The 22,360-nt window shown below is 48.0% G+C and overlaps 1 protein-coding gene across 2 annotated transcripts in view; it reads right to left on the bottom strand.

The window, feature by feature from the left end:
• The window catches only part of TBCE (tubulin folding cofactor E), a 712,453-nt gene that overhangs the window by 548,280 nt on the left and 141,813 nt on the right, over window positions 1-22,360 (bottom strand). For both annotated transcript variants that reach the window (XM_030198136.1, XM_030198134.1), the window contains exons 6-7: window positions 13,465-13,570; window positions 1,721-1,823 (exon numbers count right to left, since the gene is read on the bottom strand). In XM_030198136.1, coding sequence (XP_030053996.1) covers window positions 1,721-1,823; window positions 13,465-13,570 — 209 coding nt within the window. The remainder of the gene's footprint in view (window positions 1-1,720; window positions 1,824-13,464; window positions 13,571-22,360) is intronic.

The following is a 22,360-nucleotide window of genomic DNA, read 5'->3' on the forward strand; positions in this document are numbered from 1 at the left end:
CCTCCATCGACGCAGATGTGGAGTCGACCTGGGTGGCAGCCAATATCGGAGCCACAAGCGGCGTCAAGCTCGAAAACCTCACCGCAGGTGAAGGGACAGACACAGCTGCAGCAAACAGCAAGACAGACGCAAGCACCCAGACACTGGTGCAGTTTGGCGTAGCAATCCTTCCAGAAGCTCTGGAAGCAAGGCCCAAATCCACTCATCAAGAGCCAAAATCGGAAAAGGACGTGGGGCCGGTGGAGCAGTCGGTGGCAGAGCTGTTTGGGGTTCGGGAGCAGGAACTGGACTGCTGGGAGATGGACGCACCAGCACCTCTTGTATGGAGGGGGAGCTGTCCTCCCAGCGTCGAAGCTTCTCGGGTGCTAATGTCCGCGGCGCCCCGGAGCGCCCAGCACCATGTGTCAAGGAAGAACGGTGTCTGTGCTTCTTAAACTTTGCTCAATGCACCTCACCAAGGCTCCTCGGTGCCGAGGACGACGTCGAATCCCAACGTCTCCTCGGGGTCGGGTGCGATGATGGGCGGTCCCGGGAGGCCTGCATAGCAGGAGGCCTCAAGGCAGGTGGAGACCCACTCGATGCCTCGCTGCTGCCAGTGTGTCGAGGTCTCTCAGCAGCCATGCCTACTTCCTCACGACATCGATGCCGACATCTAAGGACCAGACCGAGCCCCAACAAGTTTTTCTCTCTGGGCTTCTCGAGCCAGTTGAGTCCTTTTCTTCAAAGACAAAGGGCACAGCGGGCCTGGCTACAGTCAGGCCCAAGGCACTGAATACACCACGAATGGGTGTCAGTGCCTGAGATGATCCGGATGCACCAAGAACAGCGTTTCAAGCCACTGGGAGTCTTCGATGACATGGAAGGGAAGACTGCCCTAGCCAAATCAAAAAATGCCATTGTGCTGAAAAATACAAACTAAAAAAGGAGAAAACCCGACCGAGCAGACCTAAGGACGGCCGCAACTAAAAGAAAGGAAACTTGATGCGGGTCAAAAAAATAAACCTAAGAAATAAAAGGAATTCTTTTTTTTTTGTACTAAAGAAAGAAAAGAAAAAAATTCAGGCAAAAAAGCCACGAAAGAGAGAAACTGAAGGCTCTCCCGGGCGATGAAGCGGAGCCAGAAAAACAGCTGACACTCCTCAAACGGAAAAAAGATAACAGAAGAGCACGGCCACACAGTGGCCAGGAAGGCTTTTGACACATGTGCTGTCGGACGCATGGCACGTTAAGAAGGATCTAGCAAACTTTTTTGCTATTCTAAATGCCAGTTCCCGGGCCACTGCGGATCGCCGACCCACTTGTGAGGATTATTCAGCCAGCTTGACCTCAGAGAATCAATTCTACACCCATGTCTCAGTTTATATACCTGGCCTTTAGCCAATGTAATTCAGGGTCACAAGAGTGATTGTCATCTATCTAAAGATGACCACTCAGTTATGAGTCATTATAAAAGAAAATGGACAAGCTTGTGCATAGACTTATCACCTATTAAAGGGTAAGGTAAGGGTAAGATTAGGTCAAAATACATCAAATAAATGAAAAAAATGGTTAAATAAAAAGGTTAAGAGGCACAGGCTTAAAAATTTAATCCAAAAAAATTCAAATTGATTTGAAGCAGCTGTCATAACCACTCTTTAGTTTATTTTCTTGTACTGGGGACACCTCGGGCTCTGGACCCCCCTCCCACTGAAGTCTGGCTACGCCCCTGATTAGTACTTACCTCAGTCCATGTTACTCCAGTTCCATTAAGAGATAAAACCCTTAAGTTGATAAATGCACTGGACAAAGAAACTGGATCAGATGAAACTCTGAGCTTATTTTCACTGTATTGAAAGAATACATGATTTCTTAAATAAGCAGTAAGATGACTTAAAAACATGCATCTAAAAAGATCACAATCAAAATTCGGGTGCTCAATGCCAGATGCCTTAAACTAAGGAACCCAGACCATGAACATTCAATGTAAATTACTTTCAGTCACTTACAACCAGATCTAAACTGGTAACCTAGAGGTAAATGGAGATGGAAACAAAAGAGGCTTCTAGTTGTTACTTCTCATTTGCATGTCCATTTAAGATTATGCAAGACAACTTTGCTTTAGGGTTGTGGCACTTAGGGCCAGATGCACGAAACAATCGTTAGAGCCCTTCCCTTACCGATTCCCTTAGCGAATCGGTAAGGAACGGGCATGCATTAAGGAAAGGGAATGCAAATGAGATGCTCATTGTAGCTCACTTGCATTCTCTATTCCATCGTTAAACAGTCGGCCAATCAGCCGGTCGAGCATGCGCAGAGCAGCCAAGCGTTATGCTGGCTGCTCTGCGCATGCCAAATACGCCTCCCTGTGCCGCCCGAAGACGCTGTGCTGCTCACCCCCTCCAATACGGCTCGATCCAGAGGACAGTGCAGTTGAGGACGCCCATCCAAAAACACCGTCCATTTTGGCCGTTATTCCCCCCCCCCCACAATAATAAAAACGTCTTTTTTGGCACTGCTTCACTCAGCTGAGAGACCTGGAAGTCTCTGAGCCAATCACAGCGCATTTAGCTCGGCTGAACATGTTGTGATTGGCTCAGGGACTTCCAGGTCTCAGCTGAGTGAAGCACTGCCAAAAAAGACATTTTTATTATTGCAAGGGGGGGAATGACGGCCAAAATGGACGCCCATCCAAAAAAAAAAAATGTCCATTTTGGCCATCATTCCCCCCCTGGAATAATAAAAACGTCTTTTTTGGCAGTGTTTCACTGAGACCTGGAAGTCCCTAAGCCAATCACAACGCGTTTAGCCGAGCTAAACGCGCTGTGATTGGCTCAGAGACTTCCAGGTCTCTTAGCTGAGTGAAGCACTGCCAAAAAAGACGTTTTTATTATTGCGGGGGGGGGGGGGGGGGGGAGGGGAATGACAGCCAAAATAAACGTTTTTTTAAAGCGGAGCGCTATATATATTTTTTTGTTACTTTTGTTGCAGTTTTTCAATCCCGCGCAGCCCCAATGAGAGGTACAGACCTCTCGTTAGATTTTCCAGCATTAAGGCAATCGGAAAAGGTTAGTGCATCTCATTACAATAGGGTTTCTACACAATTTGCTCATCTGCATTGTTTTCGTTACCTGCTACCGTCGTCGCAAAAAAGTCTTTAATGTGTGCCAGGGTTGCTCGTTAATGGCTCGTTAAGTTTACTGCATCTGGCCCTTACTGTCTGGAATGCTCTTTTGTTGTGCATCTGATCTGAGCCTTCCTTTATAAAATGTAAAACTGTCCTTAAAACTTATTTCATGCAGGCTTTTTCATTAATTGATTCACAGTTTTGCTCCCTTCCAATTACTGGGAATGGTCCTCCTAAAGCAGCAATTTCTTCTTCTCAATGCTCTTTTTATTTTTCTTTTGCACTTCTCTTTCCCTCCTTCTATATCTTAGGTAATCTACACTTTCTTTCTTTCTTTTTTTTTTTTAAATATGTTTTATTGATGACAAATTTATACAAAAGGAAACGATGCAGGTACAAACAATTCAGTATCTACCATTTAGTTATGTTATTAAAGAAAATACCAAATTTATAAGAGTGAAGTTTACCATCTTACTTTTTAACTTTCCCCACAGCCCTTCCCCTTACTGCCCGTGTACCTAAGTTGGACCACCAAGCAGACAACTTTAAACAGTACAAACAACATTGATTCTCAAAGTCTAAGTTCTGGCCTACTCCATTCTCCGATTTACAATAAATCTCCCTTTCAGGTTCCCTATCCCCCCCCCCCCCCCCCCCCCCCCCACCACCACCACCAACACCCTCCCTTCTCTCCCCCACCCCCCTTTCCACTAAGTATGCCTAGTTAGCCATTGAGTACTCTGCTACAAGCAAGTGGAGTCAAACTGTCACAAAAAGGGGACTAGCACTACAGAAATCTATCTCCCTGATGTGAGGCAAGGTCTAGTACTGTCTTGCGTTCCATAGTACTTAGTGTAATCATGTGTGACCTCCAAAGCTGGATAGAGGGACTGTCTGATTGTAACCATGTCTTGAGTATCGGGGTTTTTTCCCCATCATCACTGCACGTCTTAGAAAGTCTTTCACGCCTGCTCTGGCTGATCCTTGAGTAATAAATACATCAAACAGCAGTGTGGGGGCTCGCCTCCATGGGGTATTCCACATCTGAGAGACATGGGAATATATCTGGGTCCAAAAAGTTAATATTGAAGGGCAGTGTCAAAACATATGCCCTAGATGGGCTCCCACCCCACAGCACTTCGGGCAGTCGTCACTGGGCCGTATAGTAGCTCTAAATGCTCTATGTGGGGATATATAAAGGCGCATAATTAATTTGTATTGTAATTCCCACAAATCTGCACTTCCAAAAACTTATAGCTTTTCAGTAGACATGTTTGCAAATGTGTCTCTCGGATGTGGCACCCCAACTGTAAGGACCATCTCTGCGCCAGAGACCCATATGCCACTGCTGGCGCATCCTCTCAGTTTAGTGTGGTAAAATTTAAGGGGTACTGCCAGCTGAGCCTCCAGATCATAGATCTCTACAAGTTTTTCCCATACAAACAATGTGAGAGAATCACTCTGCAGAGACATTATATAATGTCTTAACAGAAAATAAAAGTTAAAAAATCTTGTGTGGAGAGACCCTGACTGACCTGCAGGTCTGCGGAGGATTTCAAAGTACTCTCTTCAGTTAATACTTGGAAGAGGAAGATAGTTCCCTTACTCCTGAGTCGCTCAAAAGCAGCCGATGAGCTTCCCACCAGGAAGTCAGCATTACCGGAAAGTGGAAAACGTGGAGTGCTGATTGACCTTTTAATATTTGCAAATTCACCTCCATGTCTTCCTCAAAGAAGAAAAAAGGAAAGCCAGGTGTGCTGGTGTTTGGGCTTGGCCCAGTCTCGCATGTAGCCAATAACTAAAGTGTGTGGCTCCCAACATCAAACATTCTGTGTCGGGGAAAGAAAAGTACGATGTGCCTCTGAACCAGTCCGACAGGTGCCTCATACATCCAGCCACAGAGATTAATTTAATACTAAGAGCCCCCAAACCGCCTGTTTCTTGGAAGGTATGTCTGTGCCACCGATATCCCTGCCCAGCGACCATTCCATTGGAACTGCCGCAATAGGCGACGGAGGCCCATTTCATCCTTATGTGTTAGAAAGAGGGACAATACCTGAATTACATATATCCATTTAGGCACTATTATCATATTATATAATGCGACTCTACCCCAGATAGATAAGGGGAGACTCTGCCACATCGATAGTGATGTCTTTGTGGAAGCCAACAGTGGCATAAGATTTATTCTGTATGTCAGCTTAACTGCTACTACTACTACTACTACTACTACTATTTAGCATTTCTATAGCGCTACAAGGCTAACGCAGGGCTGCACAAACATAGAAGAAAGACAGTCCCTGCTCAAAGAGCTTACAATCTAATAGACAAAAAATAAAGTAAGCAAATCAAATCAATTAATGTGTACAGGAAGGAGGAGAGGAGGGTAGGTGGAGGCGAGTGGTTACAAGTGGTTACGAGTCAAAAGCAATGTTAAAGAGGTGGGTTTTCAGTCTAGATTTAAAGGTGGCCAAGGATGGGGCAAGACGTGGGGGCTCAGGAAGTTTATTCCAGGCGTAGGGTGCAGTGAGACAGAAGGCGCGAAGTCTGGAGTTGGCAGTAGTGGAGAAGGGAACAGATAAGAAGGATTTATCCATGGAGCGGAGTGCACGGGAAGGGGTGTAGGGAAGGACAAGTGTGGAGAGATACTGGGAAGCAGCAGAGTGAGTACATTTATAGGTTAGTAGAAGAAGTTTGACCAGGATGCGAAAACGGATAGCGAGCCAGTGAAGCGACTTGAGGAGAGGGGTAGTATGAGTAAAGCGACCCTGGCGGAAGACGAGACGGTCAGCAGAGTTTGAACCGATTGGAGAGGGGAGAGGTGACTAAGTGGGAGGCCAGCAAGAAGCAGATTGCAGTAGTCTAAACGAGAGGTGACAAGGGTGTGGATGAGGGTTTTGGTAGAGTGCTCGGAAAGAAAGGGGTGGATTTTACGGATGTTGTAAAGAAAGAAATGACAGGTCTTGGCAATCTGCTGGATATGAGCAGAGAAGGAGAGAGAAGAGTCAAAGATGATCCCAAGGTTTCGAGCTGAGGAGACAGGGAGAATGAGAGAGCCATCAACAGAAATAGAAAACGGGGGGAGTGGGGAGGTGGGTTTGGGGGGAAAAATGAGAAGTTCAATTTTGGTCATGTTTAATTTCAGGTGGCGTTGAGACATCCAGACAGCAATGTCAGACAAGCACGCTGAAACTTTGGTTTGGATGCAAGGTGAGATATCAGGGGTAGAAAGGTAGATTTGGGAGTCATCAGCATAGAGATGGTAGGAAAAGCCATGGGATGAGATTAATGAACCAAGGGAAGAAGTGTAGATAGAAAAGAGGAGGGGACCAAGAACAGAACCCTGAGGTATGCCGACAGGCAGAGGGATAGAAGTAGAAGAGGATCCACCAGAGTGAACACTGAAGGTGCGGAGGGAGAGGTAGGAAGAGAACCAGGAAAGGACAGAGCCCTGGAATCCAAGTGAGGAAAGGGTATCGAGGACTATGCTGTGATCGACAGTGTCAAAAGCAGCGGAAAGCTCAAGAAGAATGAGGATGGAATAGAGACCTCTGGATTTAGCCAGTAATAGGTCATTGGAATGAAGACCCCCAAATATTTAATGTGATCGATATCCCACTTAATAGGAAACTCTCCCTCCCATTGATCACGGCTGGAGGACTGTGTAGGTAGTGCCACTGATTTTTGCAGGTTAAGACATAAGCCCGAATAGTAACCAAATTCCACCATCGCTTCTAGCAGATTGGGAAGTGAGTGTTGCAGATTTGCGAGTGTGAGGAGGATGTCATCAGCATAGGCCAGTGCTTTGACCGAGAGCCCTGGCATGGTCACGCCCAAGATCCCAGGATCCTTCATTAAAGTGCACAAAAAAGGCTCAAGGTACAACAAAAATAGTAATGGGGATAGGGGACAGCCCTGTCTAGTGCCCCTACCGATTGGGAAGGCTGCTGAGTATAGACCATTCACTGTTATGCGGGCTGTCGGTTCTGCATATGAGGAGATTGCCTGAAGAAACCATCCCCTCAAGCCAACATATCTCAATACCTCAAAGAGGTAGACCCATTGTACCAAATTGAAAGCTTTCTCCACGTCCAGACTCACCAACAGCAGGGGCATGTGAAGTGCTTGGCTTTGTGCCATCGCTAGGAGGGCTCTACGTACGTTCAGTCCCAGGTGTCTACCCTTAACAAAACCCACCTGATGATCCCCCCACAACGCTTGGTAGATGTTTAGCTAGTCTGTCTGCTAAAATCTTCGCTAATATTTTAACGTCTACATTAAGTAGCGAGATTGGCCGGAAAGCCTCCGGGGAGTCTTGAGATTTGCCCAGTTTGGGTATCAGGGTGATGAGAGCCTTGTTTGCCCGATGTGGGAAGGCCTCCCTCTCTACCTCCTCATAAAACGTGGTTAGTGCGATGCATACATGTTGATTTAGCATCTTATAATATTCAGAAGAGAATCCATCGGAACCTGGACTAGTGCCCATAGGCAGGGATCGGATCACTTGTTGGATTTCCTGAGCACGTAGAGGGGTACTGAGCTGGGCGCGTACTTCTAATGGGAACTGCGGGATCCCCGAATCTTCCAAATAATCTACCACCGCTGGCCCTATCTGCGTTTGACCTGTTCTGAACATTTGGGAGAAATGATCATGGAAGATTTGCAGAATATCAGTTGGACTAGTTCTCTCTTTCCATCTGAGCCTATTAATGATGGAATAAAAGTTCATGGGGACCACGTTCTCGCCACCCTAGCCAATATTTTTTATTTTTATTTTATTTTTCTTACATTTGTATCCCACGCTTTCCCACTCATAGCAGGTTCAATGCAGCTTACATGTTATATACAGGTACTTATTTGTACCTGGGGCAATGGAGGGTTAAGTAACTTGTCCAGAGTCACAAGGAGCTGCCTGTGCCTGCAGTGGTAATTGAACCCAGTTTCCCAGGACCAAAGTCCACCACTCTAACCACTAGGCCACTCCCCGCCCGATTACCATACATGAAGTATTGGAAGCATTGGTAAGAGAGATATTTTTTCATACGCTCATGGATTAACGAGTTCAGGGCTGCCAATGTTGCTATCATTTGTTCATAGGTGATCCTAGATGGGTAGTTTTGGTGTGCTTGCTTGGCTTGTTTGTAGCGACATTCTAGTAGAATAATGCCTTGGGCTAGTCTTTTTGCTTAGACACTCATGAAGGCAATTATTTCTCCGCGCATCATCGCTTTAGACGTTTCTCAGAACAGGGACAGCGTATCTTGGTGACTGTGATTTGTTTCTAAATAATTTGTACATTTCTGAGCTACAAAGCTGTTAAAATCAGAGTTCTCAGTCGTATAAGCGGGGAATCTCCAATGAAAGAGATCCCAAGTGCTGGCCCCCAGTGCCAAGTCTACCCAGATTAGAGTGTGATCCGAAACCACCATGGGGCCCACTTATGCTGATTTACTCGTGAGAATAAGGAGGTGGTGATGAGGATACAGTCTATGCGGGCCAAGACTGGTGCACTCTAGTCCCGATGAGTGTAGTCCCGTTGTGCAGGATGTAAAAGATACCAGGGGTCTACTAAGTCTAGCATTTTACACAAATAGAGAGGGCCCTTCTCTTTTCCCAGGGCTCCACTAGCCGTAGATGACAACCTATCTAGTGTCGGGTCTAAGACTTGATTGAAGTCTCTAGCGTTATATGGTGCTGTGTCATATTTCAGTCCCAACTTAACTAGGGAATGAAAGAAATTGGCATCATAGATATTGGGGCCATAGATTGCACAAATGTAACACTCCTGACCAATGTAATTCAAATGAATTAAGATATCTACCCTCTGAGTCCTTCTCTACCAGGTGTGATGTACACAGGAGGCCACGCTTAAGAAGAATGGCCACTCCCCCTCTGCGCCCTGTCGAGAACGAAAAGTAACATTCTCCCACCCACTGCTGCTTTAATTTTTGGTGTTCCAGGTCTGATAGTTTTGTCTCTTGTAAACATGCAATTGATGCCTTATGATGTTTTAAGTGTAATGAGAATCTTAGTTCGCTTGACAGGGGAAGTTAGTCCCGATACATTCCAAGATATTAATCTGAGTGCTGGATGATTAGCCATTGACTCTAACAGAGTTTGGAAAGTTGTCTAGGCCTAGAACATCAATTGCCCTGGGTCTCCCAGTCACGACCCATGGGACTAAGACTAACATATACATATCAAAAGGGACCATCAGCAAGTTTAAGAATTGTAGGTCTTCCACCACTTTCGAACTGATTCCAATGCTTTCACACACTCCACTTTTCATTTCCATATAAGCTCTCAATGGCAGTTTGTTAGGCTCAACAGTTCCCTCCCACTGGCCCTTCCTGATCCTCCTTCCTCCCCTCTTCCCTCCCATTCCTCCCCCTCACCCATCCACCCCCACCCCCCAGTTCCCTATCCCTAACAAACATACTTTATCTAGCCAGCCAACACCGGCCAATAAAGTAGGGCACTATAATGCAGAGGAGCCCCGTCTCCAACCTCTAACACTACTTAACAGTTCTTTACCTTCCTTATAGTATTACAGTGTCCAGTTTGGAATATGCAGACGCTGATGACTGTCCACTCTGATAGACCACTCTGTCTAGTCTGTCCAGTGCTTCCCTCAGGTCGTTATATATCCAAATGTCCACAAGTATATTCTTATACCACAAAATTATTAGATTGATACTGTAGACGAGCTTCTGAGACCTGAAGTGCAATGGATAGTTGCCTGACTGTTGTGGCTCCCTCATCTTCACCCAAGCTCCTGAAGTTGACGTGTCCAATCGATGGCTGCTTCTGGGATAGAGAACGATTTCCAGCCATTGTTTGTGAGCACTCTCAGAGTAGCCGGGTATTGCAGGGTAAACCGCTGTTGCTTCTCCACTAATCGGGTGGATACTGAACAGAACGCCCGTCGAGGAGCTGTTAGAACCGCTGAGTAGTCTTGAAATATCTTAATCAGTCCGCCTTCAAATTTTATATCTTCCTTGCTGCTTTTATATAAATGCAGCACTGTGGCCTTTTAGGAGTAGTTATGAAACTTTGCAATGATCACCCTTGGCCTTGTCTCACATGATTGTTTTTGGCCCACCCGATGTGCTTTATCCAAGTAAATCATTCCTCCTTCGCCCGCTTCCAGGAATCTCTCCAAGAGCCAAGTCTCCAACATTTGTTTAATCTGTCCCTCTGCAATACACTCTGGAAATCCCACAAAATGCAAATTCTCACTGCAGGAACGATCTTCTAACTCATCCAATTTTTGTTGATATTCTGTGGTCAGTTGTTCCAGTCTTTCAATAGTGCTTGACTGCGCCTGCTGAGTATCTTCCACCTCGGACACCTGAGCCTCCAGTTCTCCCGTACGGCAGGTAAGTTCTGGAGTTATTTATTTATTTATTGCATTTGTATCCCACATTATCCCACCTATTTGCAGGCTCAATGTGGCTTACATAGTTTTGTTATGACATTGTCATTCCAGAATATCAGATACAGTTAGTAGTGTGTAGGGATTAAGTAGGGAAGAAAGAGGAAGTGATTAGGCGGGTGATAGTAGAAGTAGATTTTCATAACTGGTTAGGTTGGGAAAGTGAATTAGTGAAGCTGTTGGTTCTCGTTGTAGGCCTTGTTGAAGAAGTATGTCTTCAGAGATTTGCGAAAGTTATTTGTTTCGACAATTGATTTCAGGTCTGTGGGTAGAGCATTCCATATTTGCGTGCTCGTGTAGGTAGGAGAAGGTAGTGGCATGCATCAGCTTGTATTTTAGTCCTTTACAGCTGGGGAAGTTCAAATTGAGAAATTTGCGGGATGTTCTTGTGGCGTTTCTGGGAGGTAGGTCCACTAGGTTCAGCATGTAGATCGGGGCGTCTGCGTGGATAATTTTGTGTACAAACGTACATATCTTGAACGCAATGTGTTCTTTAAATGGGAGCCAGTGCAGTTTCTCTCTTAGTGGTTTTGCACTTCCATATTTAGTTTTTCCAAATATGAGTCTGGCAGCAGTATTCTGGGCTGTTTGGAGTTTTTTGATAGTCTGTTCTTTGCAGCCCACATACAGTGCGTTGCAGTAATCCAGATGGCTTATTACCATTGACTGTACCTGGGTGCGGAATACATATCTCAGGTAGAATAGTCTTACTCTTTTCAGTTTCCACATGGTGTGGAACATCTTTTTCGTCGTGTTCTTCACATGGGTATCGAGGGTGAAGTTTCGATCAATAGTAACTCCAAGAATTTTCAAGTTTTGTGAGACTGGAAGAGAGCAGTATGGTGTGATTATGGTAGAGAAGTTTTTTGTGTTATGTTGGGAGATGAGTACAAGACATTGTGTTTTTTCTGCGTTAAGTTTTAGTTGGAATGCATCCGCCCAGGTGCGCATGATTTGGAGGCTTTGGTTGATCTCATTGGTGATTTCATTTAGATCATGTTTGAACGATTGTGACATCGTCTGCCTATATGTAAGGATTGAGGTTTTGATTGGCTAGCAGTTTGGCTAACGGTACCATCATTAGGTTGAATAAGGTGTCATTTGTGACTGCTTTCCATGTGGGTGCTCTCCTTGCCCTCTGGTGGCCAGAACTGGTGGCTGATATGGACTGTTTTCTGCTGTCTTCCATGTTCCATACTTCAGTGAGTCCGGTCTGGATTTTCCGGGTTGCCAGACTTGCTCTGCTGGTTTGTCCTTGAACAGCAACTTTACTTGGCTGGTGATTACTGCAGCTCAGGGTCAGCTGCTGATGGGCTTATTAGGCTTCTGTGAGCCTTGCTTGCCTTGGTATCAAAGGTCATCCATGAGTTCCTGTTGGTTTGTCGGAGTTCTTGCTCTGAAAGTTTCCTGTGTGTTGGACCCTGCCTGTTCCTGGACCTTGACTTGCTTGTTTCCTGTGCCTTTGACCCTTTGCCTGGACCTGGACTTTGACTTGCTTGCTTCCTGTGCCTTTGACCCTTTCCCTGGACCTGGACTTTGCTTTCCGCCTGCCTAAAGACTCTGGTTAGTTTATGGATTACCCATGTTTGCTGCCTGCCCCTTTGACCTTGCTGTGCTACTGGATAATGTTTACTGTCTACTATTAAAACCTCTTCTAGTTATATTCTGTGGTTCCTGCCTGTTGTGTTCAGCACTGCTTTCTGCTTGGGTGATTTGCCTGCCGCTGCCACTCCTCGGCAGTGGCCCAAGGGCTCACAAACCTAGTTCCTGCTTTTAGAACGTGACATAAGGTCGGTGATAGGGGGAATCCTTGGGGTACTCCACATCTGGGTGTTCATGGGGGTGATCTGTCTGCGTTCGTTGTTACTTGGTATGATCTTGTGGTTAGGAATCCCTTCAACCATTTGATCACTGTGCCTCCTACTCCGAAGTATTCTAGTATATGTAATAGTATTTCATGGTTAACCATGTCGAAGGCACTGGACATGTCGAATTGTAGGACGAGTATGTTGTTACCAGTTGCAATTCCTTGTTTGAATGAGTTCATTGCGGCTACTAGAACAGTTTCTGTGCTGTGGTTTGTCCGAAATCCTGATTGAGATTCGTGCAGGATTGAGTGTTTATTTAGGTATTCAGTGAGTTGTTTCGTCACTATGCCTTCCATGAGTTTGGTTATGAGTGGGATAGATGCTACTGGGCGGTAGTTGGTTGTCCACTGTGTTCTTCTTAGCATCTTTCGGTAGCGGAGTTAGTAGGATGTTTCCTTTATCCATGGGAAAGAGCCCGTTTTGAAGCCTGTGATTAATGCCATTAACCCTGCTAATTGATCAGAGAGTTGCGTGAATCAGGGGTCCAAAGCTCTTACCACCGAGTCTGTAAGTGCCACAATCATAGAACCTACTGAGAGGTGAGGCAGAGAAGCTGCTTGGGATGTGGGCGCCATTTTGTTTTCCGCCGTTCTCAACCGCTCATCCTTATGTTTTGAGGATTTTGCTGCTGCCGCCATCCCCGACTGCGTAAGAAATTTGTCCATAGGGTCTAGGAGTCTTAAAGAAGAGAAATTGCTTATTTATATCCAAGGAAGTTGATGAAAAATCAAGGTTGGAGAAGGGTTCCTAAGCAGCTAGTGTATAACACGTCCACCACCGCACACTGTCACGTCAATCTACACTTTCTTAAAATGATGTATTTAGGACTCCCTTATATCATTTATCTTCTCTTCCTTATTTCCCCTATGTCTACTGTAAGCCACTTAGATAATTTTATTTGCAGTAGATCAAATAAAATTGAATCATGAAAATGTTGAAATGTGATCGAATTTGTGGCAATTCTCCGAGTCATGCAGTCTCAAATATATTTTCCATTCTCAGTAACATTTATAATATTCTAAATATATACAAAGGACATATAGGAAGAAAAGTCATACCTGAGATCAAGAATTTCGAGTTTCTTAAGTTGGCATGCAACTTCTGCCACTTTATCCCACGATGGTAACAAATTTTTTGATAAATTTAATGATACAATATCTGATGCTCTACATTAAGGACTACCAAATACAGAAGCTTCTATGTTTTAAACTGCAGATAAACAGATTTTAAAAAACCTTTTCCCTGCAGAAAAAAAAGAAAAAAATCTCCTCCCAGCGGGTGTCACTGAAGGAGGTACTAGAGTCACTTTCCTGCAGCCAGCCAGCAGCGATTCACACAGGCTGACTCCATGGCCTTCCTCCTACCAAGTCCCACCCTCTTTACTGAAACTTCCTGTTTATCACCAAACAGGAAGCTGCAGTAGAGAGGACAGGACTTGGCAGGAGGGAGGCGACAGAGCTGGCCTGTGTGAATCGTTGCTAGATAGCAGCAGGAAAGTGTGTCATTAAAACCTTCTCGCGTGACCCCACAGGGGAGGAGTAGGAGAAAAATGCTGGCTGAACCTATAGAGAGAGGATGACGGGGGGCTCGCTGGACCCATGGGAGGAGGTGGGGGCTAAACCATAGGAGGAGGCAGGCGGAAAGGAAAGAGGTGCTGGCTGGACCATGGGAGGAGGGGAGCTACAGGGAAGGGAAATAGATAACAGACCAAGGGGAAGGAAGAGGGAGTCAAATACTGAACCCACACTGGAAAGGAGAAAGGGAAAGAATCAGATGCTGGAATGGGTGGGGGAAGAGAGGAAAGACACTGGTGTGGAAAAGGAAGAGGGGGAAGAAGCTGGATATGGGGAGGTAACAGAAACAAAGGAGAAATGATGTGTATTGGGGGGGCACAGGAACACAACAGGGAGATGCAGTGTGAGGATAGTACTCAGACACAGAAGGTAGATGTTCAACACAGAGGGAGAAGATAGGGAGATAGAGAAGTGATGATGGATGCGAGGACATGAGCACAGGAGAGATAATGGATATGGAAGTACAGGGAGGAGATGCTGAACATGGGACGATAGGGACACAGAAATGGATGATGAATGGTGGACATGGAGAGAGAAGTCAAATGGCCAGGAGAACCTGGTGAGTTGAGAGTTAAGTGAGTTAAAGAGATAAGCAAAAACCAGAGCCTGAGACCAACATGATTTTAAAAATACAATAAGCAGACAACAAAAGGTAGAAAAATTAATTTTATTTCCCATTTTATGATTAGAGTATGTCAGATTTAAAACATGCATCTTACCAAAGCTAGTGTAACACATGGCCGGGGCCCAGGGCAGTAATTTGGGAGGGGACCCCTAAAGCCCACTACCAGGCTGCACTTTCTTCAGCTTTCATCAGGCTTGGGGGCTCTCTGTGGTCAGGAGCCATGGGGAGTTGTCCTAGCTGCACTCCAGACACCATCCCTGGCATATGCCATCTTTGTAATTTGCACAATTTAGGAGTAAATGCATCTCTTTGTATATCTCTGGAGTTGTACTAAATAACTGTTAGAGGCTTGTGCAGATGGGGATCAGAGCTGACGAGGATAGGGAGAAACTCTGTCTCCATGTCATTCTCTAGTGCCTACAAAAAGCAACGTTATTTTGAACAATCTGAAGCACTTTGACTGTAAAAGCAGGAACACCAGGCCTCCAAATCATGAACTCATGGGCGGATGCAGTTCAATTAAAACTTAATGCAGGTATATTAAAAGCAGGAAGCCGGCAAAAGAATCGGTTGGACCACTAGATGACGAAGGAGTAAAAGGGGCGATCAGGGAAGACAAAGTCATAGCGGAGAGATTAAATGAATTCTTTGCTTCGGTCTTCACCGAGGAAGATTTGGGAGTGATACCGGTGCCAGAAATGGTATTCGAAGTTGATGAGTCGGAGAAACTAAATGAATTCTCTATAAACCTGGAGGATGCAATGAGGCAGTTCTACAAACTGAAGAGTAGTAAATCTCCTGGACCAGATGGTATTCATCCCAGAGTACTGACAGAACTGAAAAGGTAAAATTATGTATCATACCTGATAATTTTCTTTCCCTTAATCATAGCCGATCAATCCATAGACTGGTGGGTTGTGTCCATCTACCAGCAGGTGGAGATAGAGAGCAATCTTTTGCCTCCCTATATGTGGTCATGTGCTGCCAGAAATTCCCCAGTATGTCGATATCAAAGCTCCATCCGCAGGACTCAGCACTTAGAGAATTACACCCACAAAGGGACACTCTACCCAGCTCACCACCGCCGAAGTGGGGGAGGGGAAATATTCCAGCGCACCACCGCCGGGGCAGTGGGCGGGAAACCACACCCACCGACGCGGGGGGAACTGGCTTATCCTGCTACCGCAACCGCGGGAGGAGCTGGCTTAACCTAATACCGCCGAAGTGGGAGGGATACAAAGCTACCCTACAGCCGCACGAAGCGGGAGGGAGCGCCGGCATAATTTAGTTATCAATCCAGCCACCACCGAAACGGAAGCAGCAGCTCACTGTAACACAAAATCGTCTCAACTCGAAGAGACTTCAATTGGAAGAACTTGAACACGAAGTCCTCGTGAACAGGAAATGAAGACTGAACTTGAACCTGAAATATAACCAGAACACAAGCAATACAGATATCTGGGAGGGGCTATGGATTGATCGGCGATGATTAAGGTAAAGAAAATTATTAAGTATGATACATAATTTTACCTTCCCTATCATCAAGCCGATCAATCCATAGACTGATGGGATGTACCTAAGCAGTACTCACCCAGGGCGGGACATGAAAATCCCTGAACGCAACACTGAAGCCCCAAACTGGGCGTCGGCCCGAGCTGCCACATCCAAGCGGTAATGTCGTGAGAAGGTATGAGCCGACGACCAAGTAGCCGCTCTGCAAATCTCTTCCAAGGAGACAGATCTGGACTCCGCCATCAAGGCTGCTTGTGCTCTAGTAGAGTGTGCCTTAAGCTGAATAGGCGGAATCTTCCCTGCCGCCACATAAGCTGCCGCGATCGTCTCCTTGACCCAACGTGCCACTGTAGGCTTAGATGCCTGCAGACCCTTATGAGGGCCTGCGAACAGCACGAACAGGTGATCCGACTTCCGGAAATCATTGGTCACTTCCAAGTATCTGATGATGACCCGTCTAACATCCAGGTATTTGAGCGCAGGGTACTCCTCTGGGTAATCCTCCCTACGAAAGGAGGGTAGGTAAAGCTGCTGATTCACATGGAATCGAGAAACAATCTTGGGCAGGAAGGAGGGCACTGGGCGAATCCTGCCTCAGTGAATCGCAGGAACGGCTCTCTACACGAGAGAGCCTGGAACTCGGAAACTCTTCTGGCTGATGTGATAGCCACCAGGAAGACCGCTTTCAGCATCAGGTCCTTCAGCGATGCCCTTGGCAAGGGCTCGAAGGGCGGCTTCTGCAAGGTCCGAAGTACCAGACTGAGATTCCACGTAGGCACTATCGAGTGCAGAGGGGGGCACAGGTGATTAACTCCTTTGAGAAAGCGTACTACATCTGGCTGTGAAGCCAGGGAAGCACCCTTCAGTCGACTCCTGAAGCAAGCTAGAGCCGCCACCTGGACTTTCAGTGAACTGAGCGACAGGCCTTTCTCCAGCACCTCTTGCAGGAACGCCAACACTGAAGAAATTGCAGCAGTGAAGGGTGATACAGAGCCTGCCTCGCACCACGACGCAAAGGTACGCCAAACCCTGGCATAAGTGGTAGAAGTAGAGCGCTTCCTCGCTCTCAGCATAGTGGCAATGACCTTGTCTGAGAAGTCCTTCTTCCTCAGCCGCTTTTCCTCAAGAGCCAGGCCGTAAGACCAAAGGGGGAGGGATCCTCCATCACCACGGGACCCTCATGTAAGAGTCCCTGCTCCGCTGGCAGCCGCAGAGGGCCGCCACCGAGAGTCTGACTAAGTCCGCATACCAGGGACGTCTGGGCCAATCCAGACCCACCAGGATCACCCGGCCCGGATGCTTTGCCACCCGGCCTAGCACCCTGCCCAACATGGGCCAGGGCGGGAACACGTAGAGAAGCTCCTGTGCCGGCCACTGCTGGAGAAGAGCATCGACTTCCAGAGATCGAGGGTCCCGTCCTCTGCTGAAAAAACGCGGCACTTGGCAATTGGCCGAGGACGCCATCAGATCCAGGCTCGGCCGGCCCCAGCGTTTCGTGATGTCCAAGAACGCCCGAGCAGACAGTTGCCACTCTCCGGGATCCAAGGTATGGCGACTGAGAAAGTCCGCCTTGACATTCATGACTCCCGCAATGTGGGCCGCCAACAGCTGCTACAGATTCGCTTCTGCCCACAGGCATAGCTTCATGGCCTCCTTGGCTAGAGGGGCGCTCCTGGTACCTCCCTGGCGATTGACATAGGCCACAGCCATGGCATTGTCCGACAGGACCCGTACAGGCCTCAGCACCAGTGCCGGGAGACTATAGAAGCGCCAACCGAATGGCTCGGAGTTCCAGGAGGTTGATGGACCATTTTGTCTCTGCAGGAGACCAGAGCCCCTGCGCTGTCTGTCCCAGGCAGTGGACTCCCCAGCCCGTCAAGCAGGCGTCCGTCGTGACGACAACTCACTCCGGGGTCGTAAGAGGCATTCCTGCGGACAGCTTGCCTGGCCTCAGCCACCAGCTCAGCGCCTTTCGCACCGCTGGATCCAAAGGAAGGCGTACGGCGTAATCCCCCGATACTGGAGTCCACCGCCGCAGAAGAGAGTGCTGTAGTGGTATCATATGAGCCCTGGCCCAGGGCACTACCTCCATCGTGGCCGTCATGGAGCCCAACAGCTGCACATAGTCCCAAGCCCGAAGAGTAGAGGACGCTAGGAACTGGTCCACCTGGGTCCGAAGCTTGACGCTCCGGTTGTCCGGCAGGAACACTCTGCCCACTTGGGTGTCGACTCGAGCTCCCAGATACTCCAGGGACTGAGTCAGGCGCAGCTGGCTTTTCTCCCAGTTGATGACCCATCCCAGGGAGCTCAGAAGAGCAATGACCCTGTCTGTAGCTCTCCCGCACTCCGCATAGGAAGGGGCTTGGATCAGCCAGTCGTCCAGATAGGGATGGACTTGCACTCCCTCCTTGCGGAGGTAGGCCGCGATGACCACCATTACTTTGGAGAAGGTCCGCGGAGCCGTAGCCAACCCGAACGGGAGGGCTCTGAACTGGAAGTGTCAGCTTAGCACTGCAAAGCGCAGAAAGCGCTGATGAGGCGGCCAGATGGGAATATGTAGGTAAGCTTCCTTGATGTCCAGGGAGGCCAGGAATTCCCCCTTTTTCACCGCAGCTATTACGGAGCGGAGGGTCTCCATTCGGAAGTGCCGAACTTTCAAGGCCTGATTGACTCCCTTGAGGTCGAGAATAGGCCGAGCAGAGCCTTCTTTCTTTGGCACCACAAAGTAAATGGAGTAACGCCCCTTGCCAAGCTGATCTACTGGCACTGGGACCACCGCGCCCAGGCGGATCAGGTTGCTCAAAGTCTGCTGCACGGCAGCTGCTTTGACCTGAGACTTGCAAGGAGAGTTTACAAACCCGTCTCTTAGGGGTCGGCAGAACTCTAGCTTGTAGCCATCTCTGATGACTTCCAGAACCCAAGCGTCTGAAGTTACCTTGGTCCACTCGCCCAGAAACGAGGACAACTTCCTCCTATCTGCACTGGACCATGGACCAGGTCCCCGTCATTGGGTACGCGACCCTGGGGGCGGGCCGGAGGACGAACCTCCTGGACGGCGGTCCCTACGAAAGGAATGCTGCTTGGGGGAGAAGTTCCATTTGAAGGAAACGGAGGCAGAGGAGGCCGACTTGCCCGAGCGATACCGACGAGCTTCCTGGAATTGGCCCTTAGAGGAACCAGGACGGGCACTGCTGGCCCGAGTCCTGACCTCCGGCAACCTCTTGCCCTTGGACGTGCCGAGCTCCGTCACGATCTTGTCCAGCTCGTCCCCAAAGAGCAGCTTGCCTTTAAAAGGCAACTTGGCTAGGTAAGATTTAGAGGCATGGTCAGCAGACCAGTGCTTAAGCCAGAGCCACCACCGTGCAGAGACTGTCTGAGCCATACCCTTGGCCGAGGCTCTCAAAACATCATACAGCAAGTCTGCCAAGTAGGCCAAACCCGACTCCAGGGTCGGCCATTCTGCCCTCCAGGAAGGGGCCGAAGGGGAAGCCCGCTGCAAAACAGTCAGACACGCCCTAGCCACGTAGCAGCCACAAACCGAGTCTTGCAAACTCAGAGCGGCCGCCTCAAAGGACGACTTTAAGGCCGCCTCCATTCTCCTGTCCTGGGTGTCCTTCAGGGCAGTGCCACCTTCCACCGGCAGCGCCGTTTTCTTAGTCACGGCAGTGATTAAGGAATCTACCGTGGGCCAGACAAAGGCTTCCCGTTCCCCCTCAGGAAAGGGGTACAGACGGGACATAGCCCTAGCTACTTTCAGGCTCACCTCAGGGGCATCCCATTGCGCTGAAATTAAGGTCTGCATGGCTTCATGAACGTGGAAGGTTCTAGGCGGGCGCTTCGTTCCCAGCATAATGGCGGAGCCAGTAGAGGCTGAGAGAGAGCCTTCCTCCGGAGAGGCAATCTTCAAAATGCTCCTGGCCTGCACAAGCAGGTTGTGCAAATCCTCTGAGCGAAAAAGCCGCGCTGCAGAGGGGTCGTCCGCTCCATCCGAGCGAGGATCAGTCTCTTCCATAGATTCCGCTAAGGATCTCTGGGAGAACTCAGACACACTGCCATCATCCACATCAGAGGAGACCGAGTCCCCCCCGAGGGTGGAAGATCCACCCGAGGGCGCTTAAGCATAGAGGCCTCATCACCCCGATCAGAGAGGTGAGCAGGGGCAGTGTTCTGCATAAGAAAGGCCTGATGCAGCAGCAAAATGAACTCAGGGGAGAAACCCCCCAGACTGTGCATTTCTGCAGCCTGTGTCGCGGCCCTAGAGGCGCCCTCCATCTGCGCTCCCAATAGCGGGAGAGAGGCGTGTTGCGCGTCCAAAATGGCAACGGGCGCGAAACTCCGAGAAGGAGCCGCGCGGGAAGAAGGGCGTTTTAATTTCGCCGACTTCTTACTGTCGCCCGATTCAAGGGCGACCAAGCTGTTAACGTCTCCCATCTCGAGGGCAGCCCAAGAAGAAGGCGACCGAGCCGCGTGGCCGGTCACGACCGGGAGGGCGGCCAGCGGGGGATGGGCGACTAAGGTGGGAAAGGCCGCCGCGCCGGAGGAAAAACCAGTGAACTCTCCCAGCTCCGAAAGGGCGCCCAAAAAGGGCGACTCTACCTTCGAGCCCCCCGCTTCCCCACTAGGCGCGCGAACGTGTTCCGGGGAGCTTCTTTTCACGCCCTTCCCATCCGAGGCCATAGCCACGTGGAGACTGTTCGGGGAACCCCCTGCCAGCTAGTAAAAGGTAAAAATTACCTGCTTCTTGCTCCGAGCAGTGACGACTTGTTCCAGTGAGCAGCTGCAAATGGACGTCCTTTTTGAACGTTTAAAAAAAATTTTTTTTTTTTTTTTTAAAACGGAGCCAGCGGGAGGGGGGAGAAAAGGAGGGACCTGGCACCATCAGGTTTGCACTTGCTCACGAAGAGCCCTCAACCCCAGGTACTCAACAAAACCTAAACAATTAGGCTTGGAGACCTAGCCAAAGCTGCTGCTGTGTGACCACACACCTGCTGAGATAGAGAACATACTGGGGAATTTCCGGCAGCACATGACCACATATAGGGAGGCAAAAAGATTGCTCTCTATCTCCACCTGCTGGTAGATGGACACAACCCACCAGTCTATGGATTGATCGGCTTGATAGGGAAATGAGCTTGCAGAGCTATTGTTAGAAATATGTAATTTATCCTTAAAATCGAGTGTGCTACTGGAAGACTGGAGGGTGGCCAATGTAACGCCGAATTTTTTAAAAGGTTCCAGAGAGGAACCAGGAAATTATAGACTGGTGAATCTGACGTCGGTGCCGGGCAAAATGGTACAGACTATTATTAAGAACAAAATTACAGAGCATATTCAAAAGCATAGATTAATGAGACAAAGTCAACATGGATTTAATGAAGGGAAATCTTGCCTCACCAATCTACTACATTTCTTTGAAGGGATGAACAAACATGTGGATAAAGTTGAGCCGGTTGATATTGTGTATCTGGATTTTCAGAAGGCGTTTGACAAAGTAGAAATACTCCAGAGGAAATTGGAGAGTCATGGGATAGGAGGTAGTGTTCTATTGTGGATTAAAAACTGGTTAAAAGATAGAAAACAGAGAATAGGGTTAAATGGTCAGTATTCTCAAAGGAGAAGGGTAGTTAGTGGGGTTCCTCAGGGCTCTGTGCGTGGACCGATGCTTTTTTACATATTTATAAATGACCTAGAGATGGGAGTAACTAGTGAGGTAATTAAATTTGCTGATGACACAAAGTTATTCAAACTCATTAAATCGCGGGAGGATTGTGAAAAATTACAAGAGGACCTTATGAGACTGGGAGACTGGGCATCTAAATGGCTGATGACGTTTAATGTGAGGAAGTGCAAAGTGATGCATGTGGGAAAGAGGAACCCGAATTATAGCTACGTCATGCAAGGTTCCATGTTATGAGTCACGGACCAAGAAAGGGGTATAGGTGTCGTCGTTGATGATACTTTGAAACCAGCTGCTCAGTGTGCTGCTGCGGCTAAGAAAGCAAATAGAATGTTAGGTATTATTAGGAAAGGAATGGAAAACAAAAACGAGGATGTTATAATGCCTTTGTATCGCTCCATGGTGCGACCGCACCTCGAATATTGTGTTCAATTCTGGTCGCCGCATCTCAAAAAAGATATAGAGGCATATTTTCAAAGCACTTTGGGAGGCTAAGTTCCATAGGTTTCTATGGAACTTTGGGAGGCTAAGTGCTTTGAAAATGAGCCTTATAGTGGAATTAGAAA

This window comes from Microcaecilia unicolor, chromosome 3 (assembly GCF_901765095.1).
Source record: "Microcaecilia unicolor chromosome 3, aMicUni1.1, whole genome shotgun sequence".
In the NCBI taxonomy this organism is placed as follows: Eukaryota; Metazoa; Chordata; class Amphibia; order Gymnophiona; family Siphonopidae; genus Microcaecilia; species Microcaecilia unicolor.